Source organism: Ostrinia nubilalis, chromosome 1 (assembly GCF_963855985.1).
Source record: "Ostrinia nubilalis chromosome 1, ilOstNubi1.1, whole genome shotgun sequence".
NCBI classification, from domain to species: domain Eukaryota; kingdom Metazoa; phylum Arthropoda; class Insecta; order Lepidoptera; family Crambidae; genus Ostrinia; species Ostrinia nubilalis.
In genome coordinates, this window is record NC_087088.1 from 12,346,952 (window position 1) to 12,370,373 (window position 23,422).

At 41.3% G+C, this 23,422-nt stretch overlaps 2 protein-coding genes across 2 annotated transcripts in view; both read right to left on the reverse strand.

Moving 5' to 3' along the window:
- Nucleotides 1–23,422, reverse strand: part of LOC135072802 (mitochondrial ribonuclease P protein 1 homolog) — a 304,546-nt gene that overhangs the window by 5,296 nt on the left and 275,828 nt on the right. The window lies entirely within an intron of this gene.
- LOC135072881 (solute carrier organic anion transporter family member 4C1) overlaps nt 1,473–23,422 on the reverse strand; it is a 49,574-nt gene continuing 27,624 nt past the window's right edge. The window contains exons 7-21 of the mRNA XM_063966914.1: nt 23,212–23,414; nt 22,981–23,122; nt 18,311–18,418; nt 17,971–18,198; nt 16,906–17,070; nt 14,346–14,547; nt 12,881–13,050; nt 12,200–12,437; nt 10,686–10,877; nt 9,578–9,729; nt 7,655–8,463; nt 6,496–6,619; nt 6,151–6,278; nt 5,645–5,818; nt 1,473–3,776 (exon numbers count right to left, since the gene is read on the reverse strand). Of these exons, the coding sequence (XP_063822984.1) occupies nt 3,636–3,776; nt 5,645–5,818; nt 6,151–6,278; nt 6,496–6,619; nt 7,655–8,463; nt 9,578–9,729; nt 10,686–10,877; nt 12,200–12,437; nt 12,881–13,050; nt 14,346–14,547; nt 16,906–17,070; nt 17,971–18,198; nt 18,311–18,418; nt 22,981–23,122; nt 23,212–23,414 (3,176 nt within the window). The 3' untranslated portion in view covers nt 1,473–3,635. The remainder of the gene's footprint in view (nt 3,777–5,644; nt 5,819–6,150; nt 6,279–6,495; nt 6,620–7,654; nt 8,464–9,577; nt 9,730–10,685; nt 10,878–12,199; nt 12,438–12,880; nt 13,051–14,345; nt 14,548–16,905; nt 17,071–17,970; nt 18,199–18,310; nt 18,419–22,980; nt 23,123–23,211; nt 23,415–23,422) is intronic.

Consider the following 23,422-nt stretch of genomic DNA (forward strand, 5'->3'; position numbering starts at 1 on the left):
ACGATTTAGTCATAACATCAATCAACCATTATTAAGTACATTACAGTAAACAAATAGATAGATTTAACTAATATAATATTTTTTTGTTCATAATATTTAAAGTTGCCATTTCTAATCGAAAGCTACTACAAGACGCACCTCAGAACTAGAAACCGTGCACAGGTTACGAGGATATCTCTACGTGTAACACAAGATTATTTTAATTGACTCCCTTCATACGAACGAAAAGTTAAATGAACTACAAGAATTCAACCGAATTCGTAATCGCTAAGAGTTCGTTAAGCGAATTTGCTAAGGTTTTTTATTATCTATAAGAAAGCGTCAAGACTACCTAAAGATATGATTTGAAATCACTCGTTTATTTACGCTAGATTCGGAACGTGAGTTCGGGGGTTGGGAAAGTTCAATTTCACTAGGTCTAGACTTTCACTAGACGCGCGGGTCGAGCGGCGCGCTGGCCAGCTGGTCCACGCTGCGGCCCTTGTGCAGCTGAAGGCTCAGCTCGCTCGGCTCCATGGTGATGTGGTGCGACGACGTGCGCTTGTGCCGCGACTCTGGCGGCTTCAGGTCCTGCGTTCAAAAATAAGCTTTTGTTAGCTACTTCGGCCGGCAATACACGGACCGCTTGAAGCAGTCAGGGTCGACAGCTTCAAGCTGCGACTGCACAGTGAACTGCAGTCTAACAACTTTGTCTAACTACAATTAAAAATGGCTATAAGCGCAATATTGCGCCGTACTATAGTCAATGGAACTTTATATTCAGTGGCACTGGAGGTAAATCTATTTATGGTCGCACATTCCAAGATGAAAACTTTAAGTTAAAGCATACCGGCCCAGGTATTTTATCCATGGCTAACGCAGGCCCCAACACCAATGGCTCCCAGTTCTTTATTACGACTGCAGCAACTCCATGGTTAGACAAAAGACACGTCGTGTTTGGAGAAGTTGTGGATGGTATGGAAGTCGTGACGAAAATGGAAGGTTTGGGGTCCAAGAGTGGCAAACCCTCTAAAAAAGTTGTGATTTCAGAATGTGGTGAGTTAGATTAAAGTGTAATTTTATAAAGTATCTAAAAAGTTGTTGAGTAGTTTGTAGTTGTACTATGTATGGTAAATATATTAAGTAAATAAAATTATTAGATTTGTATTTTGTGTATTATTTCATCAAAATTAGACTGTAGAAATAGTAGCTGGCATGACCCATTACAATAACCCATTCATAAAACTTCATGAAAACTGTTGATTTCAGCTTTATCATAACCAACTAGGTTCTTGTTTCTTCTATTGATAATTCTTAATTTTACTAGGTGACTATGAAAAAGCTCTTATTGCATAGAAAAGCAACAAAACATGGATTACTTCCATTATTTTCAAGGCAGTTTCCTGGATGATGAAGATTTTGTTTTAATGTTTGGAAGTGATGATCTTGTCAGATTGTTTTATGGTAAATGGTAAATAAAATTTAGTTTAAAATAAGTATGCAATTTTTATTAATCACTAAATGCAACAAATTAGTTTAGGAGTTGCTACCATCAAACAGTTCCATCCGAGACTGATGTAACAACTTATATACAGCTAAGTCAGTATCAAGTCTTATGAACTATTGTAATAAGGCATTTTCAAGATAAAAACACTCTCTTTCATATCAAACTATTTGTCTCTCTTAACAAATATACGACAAAAATTTACAGCGACAACTTACTGTCTTTTTATGTTAAAATTTGAGATAAATATATTGCTTTTTCTATATGTGCACATTTATATACTAAAATCACAAGGCCTTCTTTACAGTGTCATGCACAATATTGAAATTGTTGAACACCCAGTTTCAGCAAACGCTGTAATTGGTATGTCAAAATCGTAATTAGGATATAGTTGGTTGACTGCTGGTTATTATAACATTACAACTTTAAAACGCCAATATAATTTACAATACAGTGCAGTGTGCTTACTGGAAAATCTTGAAGTGAAGCAGAACAATGACATTGTCACAATTACTTATTACAACACTGTAAATAAAGCCCTAGTCGTAGCTTAGTACTTGACTTAATTAAAGATCAGCCGAAGAATTGACATTTTTTAATGTACAAGAATATTTGATAAATGCCAAAGTTATAATATTAATGAATGAGCCAATCATCACCTGATAATACACCTGCTTAATAATTATGAGAAGGTTTAATTAAAAAGCAAAATGTTAAGAATATTATGCAATTACCTATGTATAATTTTGCTTTGGCAATTAACATAAGAGAAGTGCTTGGTTCTGGTTGTTAGATGGTTAGGAATGGTATTTCAAATGATGATTGACAAATATTATTTTCCATCTATAAATAATTTTCAAATGCAATGCAAAAACACTTTAAAAAATGTGTAAATGAAGTAAAAATAAATATTTACAAATCAATGTTGCATTATGAAAAGTAAACAATCGTACTTCACACATCTGGCAAAGACATAATTCACCATTTTGAGATCACAATAAATACAGGAAAACCTTTTACACACAAAGTGTACTTATAAAATTTGCTACAACTTTTTGGTGGTTTTGTGCTTGTCACTGAAAAACAAATAGGTAATTAGTACTAAAGGAATGTTAATTCACTAGTAACAAAAATATTCTCTGAATGATACTTCTGCTGGCATGGTGTGCCTATGTTGGGAAATTTTGTGCAATATAATACAGAAGTTAATATGATTTTTTATGTTAGCCATTAATGTCCCAATTGAGGGTTCATAGAAACCTAGTGATATTTTAACATAATATGGATCTATAAAATTTCACCAGTTCACTTTTAAATATTGACATAAATAGGCCATTATGAAAGTTAGTTGTTCAAGTAATCAATAAAATTGTATGTACATTTATACAACTTATATTATGCCATATGACTGATGTATGTGTTAAAAGATATTCTTGCCAGTGAGATTCAAAAGATATTCTATTATCCAATCTTACAGCTTTTAGTAGGTTACTTGGCTCACTTGGTGCTACTAATGAGCAATATAAACCTATTCCAAGGGTTAAAATTAATCATTTCTTATGATAGTGCTCCAGTTTCCAATGGTCACTTTAAAATTACATATTCTTTGCTTAATCAATATTAATTTTAGTGGTGGTGTTAAGGCAAGGGTGGTATGCAGTCTGCAATGTCTGATTCGTTAAAAATTTCAGATTTTAATGCTACAGATTCAACGATTTAGTCATAACATCAATCAACCATTATTAAGTACATTACAGTAAACAAATAGATAGATTTAACTAATATAATATTTTTTTGTTCATAATATTTAAAGTTGCCATTTCTAATCGAAAGCTACTACAAGACGCACCTCAGAACTAGAAACCGTGCACAGGTTACGAGGATATCTCTACGTGTAACACAAGATTATTTTAATTGACTCCCTTCATACGAACGAAAAGTTAAATGAACTACAAGAATTCAACCGAATTCGTAATCGCTAAGAGTTCGTTAAGCGAATTTGCTAAGGTTTTTTATTATCTATAAGAAAGCGTCAAGACTACCTAAAGATATGATTTGAAATCACTCGTTTATTTACGCTAGATTCGGAACGTGAGTTCGGGGGTTGGGAAAGTTCAATTTCACTATTAGGTATCACTCGGGGGGCGGGGCCTCAGACGCGCGGGTCGAGCGGCGCGCTGGCCAGCTGGTCCACGCTGCGGCCCTTGTGCAGCTGAAGGCTCAGCTCGCTCGGCTCCATGGTGATGTGGTGCGACGACGTGCGCTTGTGCCGCGACTCCGGCGGCTTCAGGTCCTGCGTTCAAAAATAAGCTTTTGTTACCTACTTAGGCCGGCAATACACGGACCGCTTGAAGCAGTCAGGGTCGACAGCTTCAAGCTGCGACTGCACAGTGAACTGCAGAGTTCTATGGACGCACATACACGAACCGCTTGAGCAGTTGCAACTGATTCGGGCGGTCGACAGCACGGTGAATTTTCATCGTGCGGTCAAGCAGTCGCCAGCCATACACTGACTGCTCGAGCTGTCGTCAGTGCTTCCTCTTCAAAATCCATGGTGCTACTGATTTGAAATTGCCCACCGCTCAAACTGTTGAACCAACTGCTCGAGCAGTTATCACTGGCAGCTTCAAGCTGTTGACTCTTGACTACAAGAGTGGTCCGTGTATGTTGATCACTGACTAACTGCTCGAGCTGTCCGTGTATGGTGGGCCTTATCAAAAGGATTTAGGGTTTAAGGCGCTAACGGGCCACCGACCACAATCTCCAGTGGCAGTCGATTAGTTGTTTCCTTGATTTTTAACACTTTTTGTATGGAATCGCTGCACTTAATGTAGCGAGTGGCGTCCACTCACTATCCAGTGTTCGCGGCACTCGCGACTCAGTGACTGACCTGTAACCGTATGGCGGCCACTAGATACAAATTGTAGCGGCCATCGATCACTCGTGGCAGCCACCGACTACCTTCGTTTGCACTCAACATTTCAAAGTCTGGGATGCTACGGCTCGCGAGCAGGAAGTCCTAGTGTGACTCGCGTGCCGTGCTGGGTTGGCTTAGATGTGGATAAGTTTGCTTCGAAGTATGAGCATGATTCGTGTATTGCACAAATTAAGAAAGAAAGAAAGATACATTTATTACAATGGACATCACACAAATACAGGCAATTACATAGACATGACAGTGGCACATAATAATGGAAGAAGAAAAAATAAAAACAAGAGTAAACTGAGCAGTGCCACCCATTCACCAACAAGATGCCCACTGCAACGGGACCACACTCAGCATATGCCGTGGCCCACGGTGACGAAGGCCACGGCGCTAGTTTTCAGTGTGCCCCACGCTGGTTTTCAATTACTAATAGTCCCGTTAGCTTCTCGTACTAAGCTAAATAATGTTTGTGTCACGAGTGGGATCACCACAATAGTCGAGCGATGGCGGGCCACGAGTCGGCCAGTGCGGCCCCTTCACCGTTCGGCTATGGCTTCTAAATATTTCAATCGGTCTAGAATAGTCAGGGCGTGGCTACTAGAGATGGGTTATACTAGGTAAATTTGATACTAGGTGCACCTATTCCTAGTATTTATTAATACTCGATCCAAATACCTATTCCACCTAGTACGTAGTAATTTAGCATACTTGACGCGACTAGTGCGGACTAATCCACGTAATATGATTTTAAAATACAATTTTTTTTTGAAAAGATACAACCGTAGTATGAATAATGCAATTTGAAATTGAATAATAATTCCTCCCTTCATACTTCAACAGGCTTTGGACTGTCAACTTAAAAGTTGGCGTTTAAAAGATATCAATTTCATAAAAATATTTACATATTTTTTCTTATTTACATGAATATGGTTTGACTACGTTTGTGTGCGTTTGCGTCGTCGCGCTCAAATTTGTTTGGTCACACAGAGACGGAGTGAATCTCTACGTTCGCACATAAGCTTAGCGAGAAATACTAGGTGCGCGTAATACACGACTACGGATTACGCAATAATAACCTCTATTACTTTGATGGTAGGGTCGGAAATCGTGTAATTTATAAAATACTAGGTGGATCAAGTATTTAAAAAATTGGAATAGGTGCCGCCTAGTACTGTAAAATACCTAGTGTGTGGATCTGTTCTAGTAAATACGTCTCATCTCTAGTGGCTACTGACCTTGGAGCCGGTGCGTCGGTGGCGCAGCACGCCGCCCTCGATGAGGCGCTTGCTCTCCTCGTCGGCGCACTTGCTGAGCGGCAGCACCGTCAGGTCCAAGCTCTCCATGCTCTTGAGCGCTAGCTGCTTCAGCTGTTCTAAGCTCAGCTCGCGCGAGTCCGACCGCGAGTGCACCTGGATGAAAAATTACATCAGTTCTATGCAACATGGAAAAATTGGTGAATTCCCAGAAAAAAAGGTTGTCAATTTTTACCGAAGTCTACCAGTGGGGAGCAACGGGAATACAATTTCATTGAACTAAACGCTCATAAAGGCAGCAGGCCGCTACCAACCGGGCGATGTGGAAATCATTGTGCTGATGTTCAGCAGTGACGTCCTGTGATTGAAATGATGATGATGAAACATGTTTACATGCATTTGCATGTGTTATTAGTCCTAGCTGGGACCACAAACATACTGGTCACACATTTTACAAGCTTGCCTGTGCTTTCCATCATATACGGTACCTTGAAATCTCGTGAGCCAGATCTCGAGTGTCCGGCGAAGTCACGTGACGCGGATCGCGGGAAGTCTCTCCGCGAGTCCCGGGAGTCGCGCGAGTCGCTTCGGACCGCGCGATTTCGCTCCGGGTGACCTGAAAAAAGATATCGAATTTAACCAGCCGCCTCGATCTCGCCGCCTCGAAAATAAAAATAAAATAAATAAAAAATAAATACACGTGCGAAGAAAAAAAAAAGTTTAAGTATTATGACATGGGGGGGTTTCAGGAGTATATATATGCCACTCTACAATGCAAACGAAGGGTTATACGACCTAAAAAAGGCATAAAATCTTCTCTATTATTTTCTCACCTCTATCTTCGTCGAGCGAGTGCTGCCTGGCACGGGGCTCTAGCTGAATGGTCTTGGAGTCGTTTCGTAGGTGCCGCGACGCGACGAGAACGCGCGAGTTCCGCCCGCTGGCACGTGTTGACTCCTGCAAATGGCGACGGGTGAAAAGCATTGTTGGATACTACAAAAAATCATTTTGGTATAAATAAACATGTTGAATCAAATACTTATCTATTATTAACTCCATAAAAATAAAACTTTCTGGCACTACAGTTGTCACTGTACCCATGACTGTGCGTGTGAGCGCTGTACCCGCGAGTGAGCCTTGTACCCGCGAGCACAGGGCGGGTGAGCGGTATTGTACCTATTAGCTTTGTAGTCTTGAACACTAGAGGGGTGAGTATCGTACCCCCGACTACTACACAGGTAAGGAGCACTGCACCCGTGAGTAATGGGCGTGTGAGCGCTGTACCCATGAATGAGCCTTGTACCCGCGAGCATAGGGCGGGTGAGCGTTGTTGTATCCATTAGCTTTGTACTCTTGAACACTAGAGGGGCGAGTATCGTACCCCCGACTACTACACAGGTAAGGAGCACCGCACCCGTGAGTAATGGGCGTGTGAGCGCTGTACCCATGAATGAGCCTTGTACCCGCGAGCACAGGGTAGGCGAGCGTTGTTGTACTCTTGAACACTAGAGGTACACAACATCGTACGCCCGACTACTGCACGGGTGAGCACCGCACCCGTGAGTATCGGGCGTGTTTGCGCTGTACTCGCGAGCACAGGACGAGCGAGCGTTGTACCACAGAATAATAATAAGTACTACGTACAGAAGGGTTACTTCGCGAAGGTATTTAAAAAAATGTATGCTCAATGTCATTAATCATGATTAAGCATGAATTATCATTAATAATATTAACCACTTATTTACCTCTCAGTGTCTTCAGGCAACTTAAAAAAGTACATTCTGTGTTTTTATTATTATTTAGGCAGTTAAATACTGCACAGTATTTAGTACACCATTTTCTTTATTTTTTTCCATTATACACAAGAATACGCGTGCGTGAGTCAATGCTCGCTCGTATGTGAGGCCTTGTCGAATAGTAATCCTGTAGGGGGCCATCGTGCTTGTTTTGTTTTCGATGTAAACTCGCGGAGATGAACAGGCCTGGTTGTACCTGCGAGTACTGCGAGTCGGTGCGCTGCAGCTGCGGGCCGGGCTCGCGCTCGCCGGGCTCCAGCGGCGTGCTGGTGTGCGAGCTGGGCCCGACGCGGCGTAGTACTGTACCTGCGAGTACTGCGAGTCGGTGCGCTGCAGCTGCGGGCCGGGCTCGCGCTCGCCGGGCTCCAGCGGCGTGCTGGTGTGCGAGCTGGGCCCGACGCGGCGTAGTACTGTACCTGCGAGTACTGCGAGTCGGTGCGCTGCAGCTGCGGGCCGGGCTCGCGCTCGCCGGGCTCCAGCGGCGTGCTGGTGTGCGAGCTGGGCCCGACGCGGCGTAGTACTGTACCTGCGAGTACTGCGAGTCGGTGCGCTGCAGCTGCGGGCCGGGCTCGCGCTCGCCGGGCTCCAGCGGCGTGCTGGTGTGCGAGCTGGGCCCGACGCGGCGTAGTACTGTACCTGCGAGTACTGCGAGTCGGTGCGCTGCAGCTGCGGGCCGGGCTCGCGCTCGCCGGGCTCCAGCGGCGTGCTGGTGTGCGAGCTGGGCCCGACGCGGCGTAGTACTGTACCTGCGAGTACTGCGAGTCGGTGCGCTGCAGCTGCGGGCCGGGCTCGCGCTCGCCGGGCTCCAGCGGCGTGCTGGTGTGCGAGCTGGGCCCGACGCGGCGTAGTACTGTACCTGCGAGTACTGCGAGTCGGTGCGCTGCAGCTGCGGGCCGGGCTCGCGCTCGCCGGGCTCCAGCGGCGTGCTGGTGTGCGAGCTGGGCCCGGACGCGGCGCCCGAGCGCAGACCGCTCGCGTTGTCCGTGGACGGCAGCTCTTCGAATACTGAAACAAGAACATTCGTTAGATACAATTACGAAATTGTATGACTGTTTAAATTGTAAGACCTAGGGGCCCTCGCCCACGGCGACTTTTTGTAGCGATGCAGTCGCGCTGCTGTAGCGCGTTGGCATCAATTCTGTAGTGCGTTGCAAATATGACTAACGCGCGATAGCAGCGATGCTGTCGTCGTGGGAGAGGGCCCTAATGCACTGTATGGTAATGCAATAAAATATTGAAACTACGTGAACATGTTTGCAAGTAAGCGTCGCCCGCGTAAAACGACGCTCATTGACGAAATAGATGTTTAGACACAATGCCAAACGATAAGCGTCACGAATTCTTTATTGTATGAAATGAAAAGGATGATATTTAATATCATCGCATCATCGTTTCATTGTACGCATTGCTGAACAGTATGTCAACCTAAAAGGCATTCGATTTTGGCTCAACGCCTCGGCCTTCCCGTCATATCTTCAATACTGACTGATTGACTAAATAAACTGCAACACATTAAGAGTCCTCACTCGCGACTTACGTTTGTCGAAGCTTATAATGGAACTGTAGGTCTACTAGCCTTCCCGGGGCAATTGCTTGATCCCTCGCTTATAAAATGCTAGCTTTCCGCCCGCAGCTTCGCGCGCATGGACTACATTATCTATATATTTTACGGAACCCTATTTTTTCCAAAATAAAATTTAGCCTATGTTAATCGTGGATAATGTAGCTTTCAAATGGTGAAAGAATTTTTAAAAACGGTCCAGTTGTTTTTGAGCCTATTCATTACAACCAAACAAACAATTTTTTTCTTTTTTTTAATCTTTGGACAATTTTCACACATCGCCAGCTAGCCCCAAAGTAAGCAATTTATTGCTTGTGTTATGAGTGCTAGCTTAACGGATATACTACTTATATACATTTTTAAATACATACATATTATACATAGTACTTAACACCCAGACCCGTCACAGAAATTAAAATTCATCATTTCAATTTCTGCCCGGCCGGGAATCGAACCCGGGACCTCTCGGGATAGTAGTCCGTTCTGAACCAGTACACCAAACGGCCGACAATATTAGTAGTACCGATATTAGTGTAGATATTTGTTGTCAGGACTCACGTTTGTCGAGGCTGATGATGGAGCCGGCGATATCTTTGTGCGGGTCGAGCGGCGGCGAGCAGTCGAGGTGGCGGCGGCGGCGCACCAGCCACCAGTCCGCCATGAAGATGCCCAGCGCCACTATCTTGATGCCGCCGCAAAGGCCCACGTATCTGAAAAGATTGTGTCAAATATAGATTGTGGATTTTATTAATACACCACAAAATTTTTATCACCGAAAAAATTTTAACAGATTATGTAGAAACGTGTGAAATATTTAAAGCAAAAGAAAAAGAAATGTTTTTCATAAAATATTTTTTTTTATTAAATTTTCTTTAGTCCGTATTTTACGCGTCACAGCTGGGTCACTCCGCTGCTCGCTAGAGTAGTCGTATGCGCTCGCACATTGCCCCGATCTGTCTCGCTCACGCCTCGACCACGCTTCCAGTCAGTTATTATTACATAGGTACTTAACTCAGACCATTTTAAATTCTAATAAGTGTTACATTATCGTACGTAAATAGTGCTAGCGACGCGTGTGTCCATAAATTACCAATTTTAGGAGGAAATTTTGAGTCACTTTATTTAACTTCTTTTTTTGCACAAATGGGATCAGTATCAATAACTCATTACCCAGAATTATTTTTTTCGGTCATAAAAATTTAGCGGTGTAGAAGATTTTCGTTTATCCCTTGGGATGTGTGCGTTAGTGGCTTTAGATACGGAATTAAAATGGAATACCACACTAATGATAGCCACCATAGCGCTGACCAGAATGACACGTCACTGCAAAGTAACGTCCTTTCACTTTCCAGTGGCGTCAATTAGTGAGCTTTTGAATACATACTCGTCTAGCTAGCGTGCATTTAAAAAAATAAAAGATTATGTAATTTGTATTGCACAAATTAATAAATAGTCCCGTTAGCCCCTCGTACTAAGCTAAATGCTTGTGTCACGAGTGGGCTCTCGGCTCAACACAATCGGGTCGTCAGCAGGTCAGCGGTCGAACCTTTCACCGTTCGGCTATCGTGGCTTATTTACAGAGTAATTTAATTTAAAATCAGGAAAAACTTTACTTTCTGCTATAATAAGCTTCGTTTATTAGTATAAATATAGTCTTTCGACCTACCTGTATCGGAACTGTTCGATGTCGTACAGCAAGCAGCGGCCGCCCTTCTCGCCGCTGCAGGACTGCTTCCACAGCAGGCAGGTGGAGTCGATGAGGTTGCCGAACACGATGGGCGCGGGGATGTAGCCGAACAGACGGAAGATCACGAACTGCATGCCCAATGCGAACGAGCGCTCTTCTTCGCTTACAGATCTAGAGAAAAAAATTAAATAAATAAAAATAAAATGATTTGGCCAAGTACTATAGTTGTCCGAAGGAGCACTTGTTTACTTAATTCATGTGAAATGTTAATTACTTTTACATTCTATCCTAAGGTTTTCTTCTTCGTCGCCATGAAGGTATAGGACGTAGACGTTATGGTTTATTATGTTGACTCGCACTTATTGGTAACCTTGCGCTGTGCTGTACTTGTGCTAGAGTCCTGTGTTGAACCTGTGCATTTACCTCAACACTATCATAAGCAGCGGCATCTGCGTGACAGCTACCACGAAGGTCATGAAGAACAGTAGCACGAGGAATGGGAAGATGGTAGTGCAGGGCGGGTTGCAGGCTCCAGCCGTGGCTACGGGCACCACAGTGACTTAGCACTGTACTGTACCTGTGTTGAATCTGTGCACTTACCTCAACACTATCATAAGCAGCGGCATCTGCGTGTCAGCTACTACGAAGGTCATGAAGAACAGTAGCACGAGGAATGGGAAGATCGTCGTGCAGGGCGGGTTGCAGGCTTCAGCTGTGGCTACGGGAACCACAGTGACTTCGTACTGTACTATAATAATTGTGCTAGACTCTTATTATACCTATGCACTTACCTTAACACTATCATAAGCAGCGGCATCTGCGTGACAGCTACCACGAGGGTCATGAAGAACAGTAGCACGAGGAATGGGAAGATGGTAGTGCATGGCGGGTTGCAGGCTCCAGCCGTGACTACGGGCAGCACGTGACCTTACGCAGTGCTATACCTGTGCTAAAGCGTCCTGTGTCGAACCTGTGCACTTACCTCAACACTATCATAAGCAGCGGCATCTGCGTGACAGCTACCACGAAGGTCATGAAGAACAGTAGCACGAGGAATGGGAAGATCGTGGTGCAGGGCGGGTTGCACGCTCCGGCCGTGGCTACGGGAACCACGTGACTTCGCGCTCTACTGTACCTGTGCTAGAGTCTTACCTCAACACTATCATAAGCAGCGGCATCTGCGTGACAGCTACTACAAATGTCATGAAGAATAGTAGAACGAGGAATAGGAAGATCGTGGTGCAGGGCGGGTTGCAGGCTCCAGCCGTAGCTACGGGAACCACAGTGACTTCTCCGCTGTATTGTACTTGTGCTAGAGAGTCTCACCTCAACACTATCATAAGCAGCGGCATCTGCGTGACAGCTACCACGAAGGTCATGAAAAACAGTAGCACGAGGAATGGGAAGATGGTAGTGCAGGGCGGGTTGCAGGCGCCAGCCGTGGCCACGGGAACCACGGTGACTTCTCCGCTGTATTGTACCTGTGCACTTACCTCAACACTATCATAAGCAGCGGCATCTGCGTGACAGCTACCACGAAGGTCATGAAGAACAGTAGCACGAGGAATGGGAAGATCGTAGTGCAGGGCGGGTTGCAGGCTCCAGCCGTGGCCACGGGAACCACGGTGACTTCTCCGCTGTATTCACGCGCTGTGCCTGCTGTTAGTGCAGATGCCGACGCGCCGCTTACTACTGCGCCTACTCCCATGTCGCGTACGTTCTCGTGGACACCTGGAAAAATACATGACGATTAGTAGTGATCAAACTAGGTAAAGATTGTTAGGTTCATTGATCGCGAACATACATTTTAACCCTTCGGTAATTGAAGCGACGATTTAGAGCCGAATCGGCCACGGACGAATTTCAAATTTAGGACCCGATGGTGTCCTCCGGGGCCAATGAAACAGAGCTTAACTCTCGGTACACCATCGGGTTGGATAGGCCCCGCCCTTCTGGCAGAGTCCAATATAACTCACTGGCCGATAAGTATATCCCGACGGAAAAAAAGTAGTATGTAGTAGTTGAAACTAAACTGGCTATAACAATAAAAGAATCGGTATTTATGAGTTCGAATATTAATGAGCGCTGGTGATAGCTACAATTATTGACGCTTTTGCCTGTTCTCCATAAAAAAAAACTGGCTGTAACAAAGAAGGTTCCAAATTCAAACTCACATGCGCAGTTGGTGAAGTTGTATCGCGAGGAGAAGGCAGCGCAGCCGGCGTGGCACGGCGAGAAGTACGTCAGCCCGTTGTTGCCGCACACCGGCTCCATATCCGTCTCAGTGCATAAGCAGTTGAAGTTGCATGCCGCCGTCAAGTTCACTTTGAACGGTTCCAGGTTGCTGAAAAAAAAGAAGATTATAGCTGGCTGTCACGTAAACACGTGTTCGAAATTAAAAATATTAAAAAATATATTAGAAAAAAATACAAATCAGAATATACGGTTTTTAAGCAAAATAGCACCTATTACAACTACATAAGAAGCATCAAGCTTCTGCGCTGTCTATTTAAATCGAGACGTCGAGTATCCAGACATAACAAATGAGCATCACAGTAGTTCTCGTTCGACATTCTTTCGTCTTGGCAAAAATAGAGAACTAAAATTAAAAGGTCATGGAAATTATGACCTTCTCATTAAAATGAGGCATCTAACTAATGACTACACATCAGAGTAATTAACTTGACCTTCCGACATTTCGGTAATAAAGTGATAATTGTAAAAAAAACAAGATTTATCTAATAATCACTTGCGGGCGTGGCAGGTCAATATCATCAAGGAATTTGCAATTAATTAACCCGTTTATGCTATTCAGATAAAATCATCGAATTAAAATCCAATACCAGAAATGATTCCTTTGTGCAGTTGAGTATTAAGTTACATTCGACCGTGACTTTATGTGGGCACGTAATAAAACTTTCGCAATGATCTGTCAACATGACCTTTGCGGCTCAAATGTGGAATGAAACCGAAAGGTCGAGCCGGTTATGTGGCAGTTCCGACAAAGTAACTTGCCAAATCTTAACCGCAATAATTGTATCGCGAATGAAGGTCAATTCATGTTGTATAATATGTCGCTAACGCTCTGGTTTCCTGTTACTATCTATAATTAAAACCACATTAATTGATTGCGATACGAAACGGTAAACTTCAGTCAGTATTTCTTCATAATTACGAGGATTCCCATCCTTACATCGGTATTTACCAATCAGTTATACAAAAAAATTAAGTGCGTAACATCTTATATCACTGAACCAACAAAAATGAAAACCAATTGCGTAGTAATCACCGCCCAAACGTAGTTACACAAGTACGATACGTTGGGTTTTTATTCAACTACTATTCAAGGTTCTAAACTTTGCATAGGCATAAAATTCAGGATTTTCATTATAAACACATGGAAATATTTGGTTTGTAAAATACACTTAATCTTATCATAGGTAAACTAAAGTTAATGTAGTTTATCTGACTGACAAGTTCCTAATTAGGCTAACAAGGACTTTATCAAGAAGTGGTGAAACCGACCAAACTAAGGCCTTATCATTGTCTATGGTTAACAATCACACACAAGGAAAATCGGAAAGGGAAAACTGTGACCATAAAGCGAGGTTAACCCACCAGATTTACCGCTCAATTTACCTGTTATTGGTGTAGGGTATGGTGGTGCCGGCCATCTTGATGTTGTCGCAGCCGAGGAAGAACAGCAGGGCGTAGCACGAGAGGCAGATGGTGTTGGAGATGAGCACGAACTGCACCGCGCCCTTCGGCCGGAGCTCCAGTCTCTTGAGCAGACATCCGCCCATGAAGATGCCGATGCAAGCGCCCGGGATCGCTATTGAGCCTGAGGAAAATTACGCGCCATTTTATTACAAGTTTTTTTTTATACGATCACAAAACTCACGAAAAAAAGAAAGAAAAAACATTTATTTTGGTTCCAACTTAAAAAAAAACAAACAGTTTGATTATGTACAAGGTAGTTAGAACCAAAAATGGCCACCGCTCAGCATGTGTCAAGCTCTGAAGTAGTAAAACCCAGACCATGACGCTATTATTCGACATAACGACATAATATCGCAAAATGGCAGAATTCGGTAAACATGGAAAAATTCGGGTTTTGTTTTTTAATGACGGTTGTATGCTCTTGTACAGATGACGGACTATATGATGATATTCCAATACAACATCAGTGCTGTCGACTGACGAGTAAGCAGAGTTCTATTTTTCTGATACTTGAAATGTATAAGCTCCAATTATTTATAATTATGCCCTTTTACCCAATAATAAACAGAAACTAAACATCATAGATTTCAAATTAAAAGGGGCAGTAAAAAAATACGCAGTATAATTCCCATACAAGAATCGCATAGAAAAACAAACTTTAAGTGTGTCAGTTGATTGGGTTGGGAGAGTCAAGCACCCTATTAAATGCGCCAGCGACTGCACAGCCGCTGAAGCGTTAAGTACATGAATGCACCTGCTTCTAATTAACTTATTTAAGAAAGTGAGCTTGATTTTATCAAAATAAAAATGCTTGAAATCGAGCTCTCATTGATACGGTAACAACATATCATATTTGTTGCTGGATATTCGGGCGATGCAAGATTCGAATGTACTTAAAATTCTGGCCTAAACATTAAAAACTGAACAAAATATGCTTGAGCTGTGGCTTGAGTTTCAAGTGTTGATTGTCATTCGTTTCATAAGTAATAGGGGCCTTAGTCAGACAGTAATTCAGTAGCAGATAGTTAAATTATACCTTGCATTTATTTGTTTATTAGTCATACACTACACTTTTTATATCCTTAATGTCGTCGCTAGTTCGCTACACACGTGCGAAACAATATGAATGCGTCAATGGGTAGATTATACGACTGAGTGTCATGTTGATAGATGTGTGTCATTTAAATTGTGTCATGGGTTCCAAATAAAACAGCTAACTGGCCACAGGGCCGTATTGATAAGGCGATAACTGGCACTAAAGTGCTGTCACGTTTTTATTGATAAAATATTATAACTTAATAGAAGAATAAAGGACTATTTTTGTCTAATTTTATTTCCTTCCTTCTAAGTTGAGGACGATGATTTATTAAAGAAAACGAGTGGCGTTACAATTATACTATCTACTTTTGTCTGTGGAATTGATTAATTATGGCAATATTTAGAAATAAAGGAAATATGATAATAGCAGCACTATCATTGTTGTTTACGGCTCAACACGTGTACACACGATAGAACGTGTGTAACATTGAAACTGCTAAAGCAGCTCTTATTACGTACAAAATAAGGGCGATATCAAGGTTAAAGTGTTACGCTTGATGTTTGTGCTTTGCAAGTAGCGCGTAACGGATATTGGGCGCCGGTAGAACTATGACGGCAACAGATGTATAGGTATAAAGTTTACACCGTTAAATAACACTATAATAATTTAGGAAGTCTAAAACGATAAATTGAAAATTAAAAAGCTAATTTGTAGCGAAAACGACTAGCAACTAGTGGTAAAAATACAAACTGGTTTATGTATTATCAGGAAATAACAGTTTATGGACCAGTTGATGCGAGTCTAGTAGTTTCACAATCTATTTTTAACATTTTATGTGATAGGTATTCTATTTGTTGCAAGTTTACACTCTCATTTGAATACGTTTTCATGGAACTTAACTATTAATTTTCACATGTTATACTCTTCTTATATAAAATTTATAGTCTTCTGAAACTGAGAGCAACGGGAGTCTGCATGTGCTCACGGCTATAGCAACACAGTCGAAACGTCAAGCTAAGTATAGGTAAGTAAGCACCTACTCATGTACCACATAATAAATAATGACACATTTGGGACCTGGATCTCCGAGTTTTTAGTATGCTTTCGGGTCTATCTGTCACTATCGCTTAAAAAAAAGAATGGAAACATACGGATCTTTGGAAAACGTCGTGGAGTTAGCCCCAGGGCCGGACTGTGAGTTTAGGGGGCCCTGGGCTAATACCACGAGTACTTAGGGGCCCACCTCCTATACTGTATCGCATTATCGTCTATTTTTGACTTTGACTTAGCTGGGGGGCCATTGGATCCACGGGGTCCCTGGGTTGAAGCCCAAAATGACATAATGGTAGATCCGGCCCTGGTTAGCCCTACTGTTATTATCAGTTTCAAAATTCAAATTGATATGACTACGTAAACGTTTTGATAATGTGGATAACTTACCAGTAAACACGCTGGCCTGACTCTTGCCGAGGCTGAACTGTGTCTCCAGGTACTTGGGCAGGAACACCACAAAGCCGGACACAATCATCAGCTCCATGCATGCGCCGAGACACGTCACCACGTACACCGGGTTCTTGAGGAGGCGCCACATTGACACGGGGATGTCTGAAAGAATGTTGTATGGAGATATAAATTAAGGAATATCGAAAATGTCTCAACGGTTGAAGTTGGGCTGAATTTTGGTTCTCGATTCGAGAAGAAGGTAATTTACGGGTTATAATACACTCCTAACACGTGTGTATGCGTGTAAGTAAATTAAGGCTGGGTTGCACCATCTTACTTTAACTTTGACAAATGTCAAAAATCTGTCAAACTCCATACAAAAACACCGGTTATCGATATAGTTACGGTCAAAGTTAGGTGGTGCAACTCAGCCTAAGTAATTTTGTGTCATAGATTACTAGTCATCGTTTTAAAAAATGTCTTGCCTGCCAGTTATTACACCAGGATGTCAAAACTTCTAAAATTTTCGCGTTTTTTTTATCTGTGCGGGTGATTTTATTATTATCATCATTAGATTCTGATGTTTTTAGTCATAAATAAATATACATTTTGAACCTACAATTAGCTAAATAAATTGGTTTGCTTTTCTCGAAAATACAGATTTGCAAATTACTTTTAATATTAAAGAACGTTTAGGTAAGTCTCAAGCAAGTTTTCGTGTAGGTATTACAAAAGACGAGATAAGCCGGTTTCCAAATAAAACATCATTACATTTTGGGCGGTAGGCAAAATATACAGACGAGGTTAACTGGTGTTATTCACAAAACGTTGATAACATTTTTATATGAACAACAGCAGTTGATAATGTTATTTGTCTATTCGTCGGGTTATTATCAAGTTATCATAGTGTAAACTCAGTAGTTTAATACGTAGGTATACAATTAAGCGATATCTTGTTTGTATCATAATAGATACAATAATTAACTTGCCACACACCACAATTTAACAATATAGTTAATTCGCCTTTCTGTTGTAATATTGTAGGTAGGTAATAATATTTACCTTTTATATCTTTCCCGTATCCCGTGTCCTTGATATCGGTCTGTGGTTTAGGTGGTTTAGCAGAGGAGCCGCTGGCTGCGGCTGCTTTTTCCACCAGCCTGATCTTCTCTTTCTCCCGAACGAGCACTTTGGGGAACGAGAAGAACGGAATGGCCACCAGGATAAGAAGAAGGCCGCAGAGTAAAAAGCCGCCCCACCACATTCCCACCCACCGGTGATCACCAGGATCTGAAAATATACAGCATGTACAAAATTCCACGGAAAAAAAACAAAATCATAGCAATGCTATCTACGATTGCAGCTCAAGAGAGTTTGGTTAAAATATAAGAGCATACTGTACCTATAGAAATGATGGCGCCCGAGAAAGAATCCATATGGAACGACAGTAAATACGCGCCAAGCAGAAAGCCGAGGACAGGTCCGAAAGCAGCCATGCTGTACATACAGCCTAGAAAAAAAGGTTCCGAATTTAGTACAGCCAAACGTAAAGTTACAAAACTTATACAAAATAAATAAAATAACAATACAGGAGTCTCCGTAAAAGTATGTACGAACTACTCTATACACTTATAACTTATGTAATCTGTTTGCCCTTAATATCTGACCAAGTAAAGCGTAATGCTCCGCTTACGCTCCCACAAATTACCAACATCTTTCTGTATAAGAAAAGTGTCTTTCATTACGAGGGACGTGTTATTTGGGAATTTACTATTCAGTCGGAGCTGGCAGATAATCCGCTTTGCTTCTTGTGTCATAAAATATCTAATCTTGTGGTAATAAATAGCCGACGCAAGGTAAACGAAATAAACTAAAGTTGCATTTCATCGCAGGGACATGCGATTCGGTATCAAGCGGCGCAGGGAGGAAGGCTGCATGCAGAAACAGTTACTCGCTTGCAGACATTGCGGGCCAAAACTAGGTCACCCTTGTTTTGCACGGCTGCAAATGGCGCGGATTTCGCGGCAAATATCAATGACTAATGGCTTGCCAAATTCGCATCGCGTGACGGCCGCACCCCTGTAGGCTGTATCCTATTAAACTCTTAATTTAATTTGTAGATGCCCTTGACCTCGTGAATACTTGTTACTTTTCTCCGCATTATCTAGAGGTGACTTAGCATTTTTTGTAACACGATATTATTATACGAAAAAGGTTTACTTAAGAAATTAAAAAGGTTTAACGCTGCTGGCTACGTTCGATTTCTCGAACATAATCGGCAAGATTTACTTGCTTGCAGATAAGAATAATAATCACAGCCCAATCAACACTAATAATCGCAGTCCGTCCTAACCCATATTTAAAGTGAAAGTGATAAACTGGAATAGAAACCACCTACATCGCTTTAGCTCCATGCATAAATGGCAATAATTTGCATGAAAATGAGGACAAAACCACTTAATATAATATCTCTGACCAGACAGACCAAAACTGTGATTATTTCGCCTACTTTTGGAATGAAAATAAAGTTGTTTCTTGAGTTTCATTTTCTTGTATTTTAGGTCATTATGATAAAATAGTATTACAAATTGGTAAATAGGTATTTAATAATAAATAGGTCGTTAGAAATTTAATGAGAACGCACGGGAGCAGACATCCGCCTATCACAAGAGTCTCTCAGCTCTAGGGCGCACCTGCAAGAGCTTACAAGAGAGCCCTATTAAAACCTTCGCTGGTTACTTACTAGTGACAGGCCGTATGAATAATGCTGATTTAGCCTAAAGTACTTGTATTGACCACAACTTATAATTAAGTTGGTGTAAAAACCGAAACCCAGGATACGCACGCGTAGACGCTGCAGGCACTATGTGATGTCACGCAAGCGTTTACCGTGTCTCTGGAGTTCGTAAAAAACGATTTTCAAAGCGTTATTATATCGTTTGTATAGTATTTGTGCCGTTTACAGGATGTTCGTTATTAAATACATAAAAAGATAGACATCAAAGTCTGTAATATTTTCGTTTCGGTTTTATGCGTTCGCAACAAGTGTGTCGAATGTCACATTGTCAGAAGGCATAATACTAATATAGAGGCGACGCTAAAATGCTGCAAGTCTCAAGTCAAGTTGGTCCGAGCTGCATTGCTACAAAATGATAATAGTAGGTACATACATAGTCGAAGTTCTATTCACAATAAGTTCGAAAAGGTTTATGCTAATAAAAACATAAAAATGCTAATATTAACCTTGACATTTAGCCATGTAGACATCGGACGGCTACTTTAGATAATATCGATAGGCAAGTAAGAGCAATCATACAACATACAGAAAACAATAAAATTGGTCTTAGTTGATTCGATTTTGTTCTAAGCCAAAATTATTTTTAGTTGACATTCTACCGCAATAAATAATTTCAATCTACGCTATGAATATGTAAAAAACACAAAATGTAAATTTTAAACATTTGATAAAAATATCGCTCGGAGATAACAGACAGAAAACACAACAACACAAACATGCGATGACTACTACAAAATCATAACATGAGCTGAATTTCAAGTGTTTGTTATCCCATTGCATAAAATGTAACCAGTGAATTCAAGGATGTGGGTAGACGATAGCTAGCTAGAAGTCGAGTGGAAAAATTGTAGATAAAATCAAGTATGTACAGGAATTTATTTTTCCAAGTACCTATCACTTCTTTCGATAAAATCTTTGCCCTTTTTCTAATATCAAGGACACCGAGGTGAGATCGCATCTAGCGAAGCGAATCAAAACACAAATCGGCAAATAATACATACTACACTCTAAAGCAATTTTTTACTTCCTTTATTTGATTACGCATTGTAGGTATATCGAAATAGGAAGTACTATTTTTGTTGAGCACGATAGTATTTTATGTTGTGATTATGATGATGAATTGATGATGGATGGTGATGTAAAATGCGTTGCGTGAATTAACTGACATATTGTGTCAGTCGGAGTGTAGTAATTACCGGTTGGCCTAATAAGTCTAACTAATAAGACATCTTTATCAAAATTTTGATACATTGGACCTATGATAATGTTACAATAACTTTCGTGCATTTCGTTTGAAGTCATCACGCGTTGATTAAATAAATAAAACAAACACGCTGTCAATTGTTACATTATGTAGAGACGTCGTGCCCAATACCAGTTCCGATTACTTGTTATCGGTGACATATTTAATAACATTTCATATTACATTAGTTTATAAAATAGATAATGTTATAATAATTATTAAATTTGGTAGTCAAAAAATCGGTATTGACCAATAAAAATAGCAAAATCCGGCTCGAAGGACCAAAAATTATAGAGCTTCTTCCATTTTTGATTTTGCGTTAACGTAAGAAAGGATTGGAAAGATTCGCATTAATCGCGTACGTTATGCCATTTCATACTGTAAAATTTTGAATTGATTGAGTAATAAAAATACCAATTTGAACACGATAATGATTATGTTGACTCGAAAGCCAAATAAAATGTCCCAACGATGCACGCTGCACGGTTGGGTTTACAAACATGTAGCAGATAGCAAAATCTAGTCTCTACGTGTCGCAGTTTGAACTCGGACAGCTGTTTCCTGCGACCTCTGCGAGTAAAGTTACGTTAGAAAATCGATACTGGCGACAAATGGATATAATTATGCCTGTCTTGGCCAAAAGAATGTTCTCGATTTTCGGAGCGCCCTCAAAACTTGCCGTACAAAGTGGCATGACATGGCTGGGCTATTTCCAAGTCTTCAATGTTTTAGTAGTCCACTAGGTATTGATTTTTATAGATACCTGTGTAGCTGTTAGTTGGATTCACGATAGATCTGTGGCGTGCATAGAGGAATAGTTCTTTCGATTTGTGTACAGGGTGAGCAGAGTGGGTCAAGGCCGAAGGCTCAAACAGGAGCTAGGCTAGAGCGCACGAGAGCCCGTGCTTGGCGCTTGCAAGCGCCGTCGCATTTGCCATGCGATTTAGCACTTAATCCTGTATAGTGACGTCTTTCTAACTTTTACGACTCCATAACTATCTCTACAAGTACAAGAGTCAAGTTAATATGCCATACGCTACCTATAACTCATTTCCATTATTCATTATTCCTTAGACACACCTGTCTGCATAAGGATTATATCAGTTTATTAAATAAACATTGTCTGAAGCGGGCGTTGGTTGTCAACAAACGGTTTATTAACACTTGGGAGCTCTCGATGCAATACTCGAGAACACGACTAAAAGGAATATAAAAATGTACAAAAACATCTGTTTTCCTTGACATAAATCCTACCATTTTCTTTATGCATTGGGTTTATGCTATACGTGTGTAGATTGTTTAGATTACCTACGTTTTAAAGACAGGATCGTAAGTACTACCATACACGAAAGAGTTGAATTGTTAGAGCCAAATAGATAAGAGCAGCGATACACAATGACACGCGAAGAGCTGAGCAGCACGTGCGAGTTCAACAACCTATGTGATGGATTGAATTATTAAATGGATCCTGCACTTTTACGCTCCACGTAACTGAATCAGACGCCACTATAAAGTTACATTAAACACATGAAAGCAGCAATAAGATTAATTTATGGATTAATGCCCAGTTATACCTATCTCGCTACATCAATGTAAGAGTAATTTAAGGTTATTTTGGGATTGCTACCAAATTACTCTATTACAAATGGCAATTTCATAGATATAAATGTTCGAATGTATCAAGTAGTATTCGTTTTCAATTGAAGTCAATCATGCCCATCCCGAAATAAACCCGAGCGACTGCAATCTTTATTAGCCTGACCCATATTAAACGACGAATTAAAAATAAGTAGGGAATAAAAAGTTTCTTGTTCAGTCTCAGCTCAGGTCTGAACTCTGAATACGTTGAATCATTCTCGTCGTGTCGTATAACCAGCAGTTTATTAGAGAACATTGCGCTGTTACGAGCGACGCAACAGTCAATAAAGACATGCAATATAAGTCGAACCCTGGAAAGGTCGTCGGAGGACAAGCGACGACCATAAAAGAATATTAGCAATTTAAAACTAGACAGTGAAAATAAATCGCTTACCTATGTACATGCTGGAAGATTCAGGGCGAACGTGATCATCGACGTACGTCGTGCCGAGCGTCAACAGGGGCGATCCACCGCAGCCGAGCAGTAATTGAGCCACCACGAAAACCATCACTGGCATGAAAGTACTCGGAGAACTCTGTTAAACAAAGACAATGAATGAATTACAATATTTACAATGCTTCTAGAGTAAAATTTTCTAACGTATCATTATGTAATTTTACTTACTTTTATGCAATTGTCTGGCCTCAAGTTACTCGGTGGAAGGCCCTGAGAGAGCCGCCCCAGTCCACCCATATCCTGTTCTAAGGCTCTTGGCAACCGACAGATATTATCATCTGATTTATTGTTCATTAATGTTTCACTATTCACTTCAGCTATGAAATGTGGAACAACAAACACTAACGATCCGATGCCCATTATAACAGCACCTGAAACA